At 54.5% G+C, this 6,000-nt stretch overlaps 1 protein-coding gene across 1 annotated transcript; it reads right to left on the bottom strand.

Annotated features, from left to right (window-relative positions):
• Positions 1-809: 809 nt before the first annotated feature.
• Positions 810-4,049, bottom strand: TRIREDRAFT_48865 (uncharacterized protein; the record flags this gene model as incomplete). Its single annotated transcript, XM_006965928.1, has 3 exons — positions 810-1,912; positions 1,966-2,638; positions 2,690-4,049. 3 exons carry the CDS (start codon positions 4,047-4,049, stop codon positions 1,297-1,299), a joined length of 2,649 nt encoding a protein of 882 aa, XP_006965990.1. The 3' UTR covers positions 810-1,296.
• Between the last annotated feature and the right edge of the window lie 1,951 nt (positions 4,050-6,000).

Genomic DNA, 6,000 nt, shown 5'->3' with positions numbered 1-6,000 from the left:
GTTGAGACGAACAGTGAATCGTACCTGTTCAATGGTGCGTAATACAGAGACGCCGCAGGATAACAAAACAGCACATTATAGAAAAGAAAAAGATATCTCAGCGACGATATTGCAGAGTCAAGTACGAATTCAATAAGGGCGGGTGGTTGCGTCGTGCCTTCCTCAAGTCGAGGACTTGCCCAGCAGAGGGCTGCATGACCAGGTGAAGGTACCTAACCCTGTACCGCCAACGCACGTAACATTCGATCAAGTACAGCACGGAGGCCAAAAAGAAACAAAAATGTTGCTGATTCCTTCATGAATAAATACCTATAATACACTCAATCGATTAAAGCATTCGTATTCAAATCAATTGACTAGAATGTTGCTCAACGGGCGCCTCTTGAATGTCTTTTGTACATGAACGCACTTCTGCCCCCAGGCAGTCAATGATAGCTTCAATGCCGTAACAAACATGTTAGTAGATTCCTATCTAGATCATCACATCACGTCGAATACCCGAGTATCATGCAGGTTTGAAGGCAAAACAATATATATATATTTTTTTTTGACATGAATACTCCTACCTGCACAAACACTAACGCATTCAATCCATACAAAGTGAAAGCCCTGGGTAGTAGCAGAAGAAAGATACTGTTGTTCGTCGAAAGAGCGACGATTGACAAGACCAAGAAAAACAAGATGAAAAGACAAATCACAGAATGGTTCACAGAAAGGTTTTCCTTGCCACACATGACATCAGCAATACCCAAACCGGATCCCTTTGTTAGATTGTGTATTAGTTACAGGCATGCATACGTAAAGACTCAAATCTCTGTCTATAATTCTCAGCCAAAGCGGAAGCGAAAGCAAAACCATACCCATTTCTCCAGTTCTTTCAATCTCGCATGTCCAGTAACCAACCCTGTTATCCGTACCAGAGTCAAAGAGGGTTAATGTGTGTATATATGTAGTATATAACAAAAAAGGATGTTCAAAGAGGTAACGACAGTCGCGGGAGGAGCCTAGCGGGCAATGCTCCTCTACTCAATACCAACTTGGTTCCGCCCGTGTGTATGCACATTGAGCGCCGCCGTTACCGGAGTAGAAAAGAAAAGAAAAGAAAAACTTGATAAAATGGCCGCGCGTGTTGCAAAAAGAAATGTTTTGTCTTCTTTTGTTCTTTCATTATCGTCCAATATCCTTTAAAGGTGTAGCAATCGGCGTGCTCCCCAAAAAAAATGTAACCCAAAAATTGAAGAACGAGTGTTGTAGTCTAATCATGCGATGATTCGTCCAAGTTCTGCCGTCCTAAGTTCAATGAGTGTTGAGAGAAAGACCCTGGAAAGAAGCCGTCCAGTCATTGGAAGGAGACATGGCAGTCACGCCTTGAGAGTGAGGCCCGGGAGATGGCATGGTTTGCGACGCCGGGAATCGTTGGCGGATCGATTGTAGATCGCCTGACTGAGGGAATCCGGTGCCGGCAAAGGGATCAACGCCCTGGTTGATGCCCAAAGTATATCCGCCATTCATCCGTCCATTTCCAAAGGCACCAGCGGTTCCGTATGCGTAGTTGGAGGGGGGGAAGCCAGTAGCCGGAGGCCCCTGTCTATCCGCAGCCATCTGGGGCTGAGCGTAGCCGGATCGCATTCCTCGAACTTGGGCGGCACCGGCAAAGGCCTGCGACTGCTGTTCCTGCTGCGAGGTCTGGTTCTGACGGCGCTCATTTGCATTGGCACCGCGACCAACGCCAACGGCGCCTGGCCCAACCCCACTGGGTGCCTGGATCCCCAGAGTAGGGCTCGCAAAGGAAGCTGGGTTGATGGCAGACATCCAGATGCGCGTTTTGTAGATCTTGAACAGGTCGGTGACGAGGGAGTTGAAGTTGATGTAGGAGTCGGCGAAGTAGTAAAAGGTCAACTTCTTCCAGTCCCTAGAGATTCAGTCAGTCTACTATTCACTCTGCGAGGCGCAAGGCAAACTTACATCTGGAACTCGGCGTCGAGGATTTCCATGTTAAGGCCATGCTCTTTGACCTTTTGCATGCACACTCGCTTCGCCTTGGCCTCCTGGCCTTCTTTATCCCTGAGGGAGTGGATTTCGTGATTCTGGGCGAGACGCTTGATGAGCTTTGGTCGAAGCTCGCCAGCGCTTGGCTCTTGCATGTGGTGTTGATTTGGTGGTCCCATTCCGCCAATCGCGCTACCTTGAAGGCCGTTGGACGAAGCCAGGAGACCGGCGCCCGAGCCTTCTTGGGCAGCAGCAGCGTTTTGAGAATACATCATCAGCCACTTGTATTGCTCCTCTGCATAATGCTCCTTGAGCTCCTTAGCCGTCTGCCAGTCGACGTTGTCGCGTGCGACAGTGCCCAGATCAGTGCCGCGGTCAGCCTCTACAATGACCAAGTCACCAGGCTTAACGGTAAGCCCAGTACCCTCTTGGATGTAGAACACATCTGCCCTGGCGCACTTGAAAAGTACGACGTGCAGAAGCTGGTTGTGTCTCGGCTGGCCCACGCTGTACACATTACGATGGGGGGACGGCGGCCGGTTGGCGAACTGGTTGTGCATGCCATACTGGGACATGTAGGGATTACCGAATGCAGATGGAATAGAGCCCGCCATGTTGCCACCTCCGGGGAAGAAGTTGGCTGTGCAAGCTTTGTCAGTGACGGCGCGATACCATCGATTTGCTTCGACTTGGAACTTACCGTTATTGGCACCTCCAAAGGCGGTGTTGTCCGAATAGCTTGCTGAATAGCTTTGGTTGAGCGGGTTGTCAGGGTTGGGGGCCTCCAACGTGGCGACAGAATCGGCAATGGAGCTGATGGAGCCCTGTCGGGTAGGCATGTTGGCAAAGGAGTGTCGCCTGCTCTGAGAAAAGTCATTGGCGAAATAGCTGGGAGAGCTGGACCAGAGAGCCTTCTTCAGGGTGGGCACACCCTTCTGCCCGTCATAGCCCATGGGGCTGCGATATGGGCCTGCTGTGCCAAACTCGCTCATCCGCCTCTCGGTCGCCCGTCTGGCTAGGGCATCACCGTCATTTGTCTCGTCGAGCTCGTCGATGGCGTAGTCTTCCTCGGGCACAAACTCGCGAAGAGGATATCCGTTGCCATGGTAAGATCCAGGAGCACCACGCTGGCGAATGCGGGTGCCGTACTGATGCTGCTGTTGTTGCTGCCTGAGCATGGCATTCTCCCGTGCAAGCATCTCGATCGTCTTGGACTCGGCGCTCTGGTGGAAAGAGCCCTGGAGCGACTCGGACGACTCCTCATCGTCGTCATCCTCCACCTCCTTGACCTTTCCGAGCATGGTCCCGTCACTCGCCATCTCACTGAGCATGCTAGGCCGAGATGGTCGGTGCTGGAGAGTAGGATAGCGGGCTCGACCGAGGAGCGCGGAAGAACTCATTCCAGTGCCCGGAGACGTCTCAGGATCCAGCTGTCCAGCGGAATACGACTGCGAGCGGTACGTCTTTGGAGTGGGATGGAGCGGAATGGGAAAGGGAATCTGCGAGTTGGTGCCGGGCTCTCGCGTGGCGGAGGTAGTTGGGGTAAGGCCAGAAGAATCTGGGCCAAAGAAGGAATTGTTCCCAGCTCCGGGAGGCACCGTAGAGGTAGGAGATGGAAGAACCTCACTGAGCCTCGCTGGTGGGTCTTTGCGATCATTGTTCCAGATGCCAGTCCCCCATGGGAAGTTTGATCCTGGACCGCGGCCCATGACTGAAGAAGTCGGATGAGATCCCCAGGCTCCCGCCCCCGTTTCGATGGAGGGAGTACTGGGGTGGGATGTGGTGGGAGACATGGAGTTGCTCGCGAAAGATCCCTTTCGTGGTCGGCTGAGGGGCGCAGATGTATCGTTCAGCCAAGAGGCCCGACGGACAGGCTTTACGGGCTGTGCTAGGGATTGGGAGGCTTCGTGGCGATGGTCGCCTTCGTCTTCGGAGCTTGCGAGCGCTTCGGAGTCGGGAGTGGATGTCCTGGCATTCACCTTCTCCAGTAGCAGGGACTGGTTGGACGGCGCCTGGGTCAACCTCGCCGATGAGCCGTTCTTGACTGCGTTCGAGCTCATGGTCGAAAGTCGAGCTTCGAGATGATTTTGTGTATTTTGGATGTGATCCTTTCTTTTTGCGTGTGTGAATCTTCCCCAAGGAATCGACAATAGAAGATGTTGATACAGAGGAGAAATGCTCCAATGCCCAGTCGGTAATGTAGGACGAGGAAAGGTTCAGGGTATCAGGCGGAGTGGTCCAGCACGTGAAGTCTTCTGGGCAGAGGTGCCAACCGGTCAAATGTGGTAGATGCGAGAAGGTAGTCGGAAGTAATCGTAGTTTATAGAACGGATATAACTCTCGAAGAAGAAATTCGAAAAGAATGAAAGAGAAACTGCCAACTTGTTAGCGCATCAGTCCGGAACACGATAAGCCCAATGCGTGCAGGTATGGCGAGATGTCTCGAACGACGATAGCACCGAAGCTCGGGGAATGATGTAATTCGAGCAGCCGGCTGAAAGCACAGGCAGGGGCGCAATGATGGGATTGTCCGCCTCAGCGAAGGCTCCAGTCTGATCGACGAGGCCCTTTGCCGCCGCTTGGATTGCCGGAATGCGTAGAGTTGCGGGGGGGAGAGAGAGGAGAGAGGAGGCGTCGGGGGCTGGTTTGATGCCAGCTGAAGCCCAAGGAGCGTCTCACTTACCAGTCACAAAGTCAGGTACGGTCTATGTGGGGAATCAAATGGAAAAAGAAAGCTCTATACGCGGAGAGAGAGAGAGAGAGAGGAAATAGATGGCTAGGACGAGGACGACTGGAAGCGGACGCGACAGGCCGATGAAGGTTTTTGGGTGGCGAATGGCGAAAGATGTGCCGGGCGTCGATGGTGTCGCGGCAGATGGTGGTGGCTCTGGTTGGGTGCGGCAGTGACGAAGTTGGGCAGTCGGTAGGAATTAGGAGAGGGCTGAAGTAGACGATGGAACCGGGACGAGAGGGACGATATCCGAGGGTATAGCAGCTTCTAAGCCGGCGCGTCTAAACCAGGACCCGAAAGAGAGGAGAGAAGAGAGAAGAGAGAAGAAGACGATGGCGAGCGTGAGACGGTTTGGGGGACAGGAGCAGGGATTTGGGCTGTAAGGAGAGGGAAACCAGACGAGATGTGCTCCGTCCTTGCACGCATCCGCAGCCGCTGGCAATGGGCGAGCGACGGGCAGACGAAGGGGAGGGCAGTGGTGTTGCTAGAGCTGGAGGAGCGCCTTGTGCCAGTCGAGGCCCATGATTCTCCTGCTAGAGGCCCCAGGACTCGCCAATCCAAGCGCAGTGAAGGCTTGACAACGCACGACGCCAGCGCAAAGGCCGTACTTTTTTTTCGGTAGCAGCAGCTTCGGCAAGGCGCTGCAGGCGGGAGAGACGAAGAGGTACAGGGACCGAGGGATCGATCGCGGGACTTTGCTCGGCGATGCGGGACCGGATAGCTGGGGGGGAAATATGATGAAAAGAGGAAGAAGAAAGAAAAGAGGCGAGCGGCAGATGGAGGAAGAAGAGCGTCGGGACTGCGGCAAGGTTACAGATCGAGTCACTTGAGCTTCTTCTGAGGGCGTCGCGGTTTTCGTCTGGCAGGTGGGGGGAAAGGTAGAGAGGTTCGCGACGAAGTTGGAAGAATGGCCGGCGCAAGCGTCGACGTTTTCAACCGGTGGAGAGACGAGTCGAGAGGCTCCAGGGCAGGTCAGTGGCGTGGGCGCTGTAGCTCGATGGGGTCCGGAGTACCCCGAGGTACCCTCTGCAGCAGGTCTCGGGGGGATGGGAGGGGCGTCGGAGCAGCACTGGAGCCGCTGCACTGAGGGGGGCTCTAGCGCTGAGGGGTCCCCTGGCCGCCCGACGCACGGGGCACGCGGCGCTGGAGGAGGTACGAACCGCCAGGTACCGTCGCATTTGCGCTGCACGAGGGGAGTTGCGGCAGATGCAGGGAGCCAGGAGGCAGAACGAGATTTGACGGGGGAGTGGGCAAGCATGGGGCAGGCTGCAGGTTGAGTT

Source organism: Trichoderma reesei (assembly GCF_000167675.1).
Source record: "Trichoderma reesei QM6a unplaced genomic scaffold TRIREscaffold_11, whole genome shotgun sequence".
Taxonomy (NCBI): Eukaryota; Fungi; Ascomycota; class Sordariomycetes; order Hypocreales; family Hypocreaceae; genus Trichoderma; species Trichoderma reesei.
The sequence above is the reverse complement of the archived record's forward strand: the minus strand, read 5'-3'. Positions and strand labels throughout refer to the sequence as shown.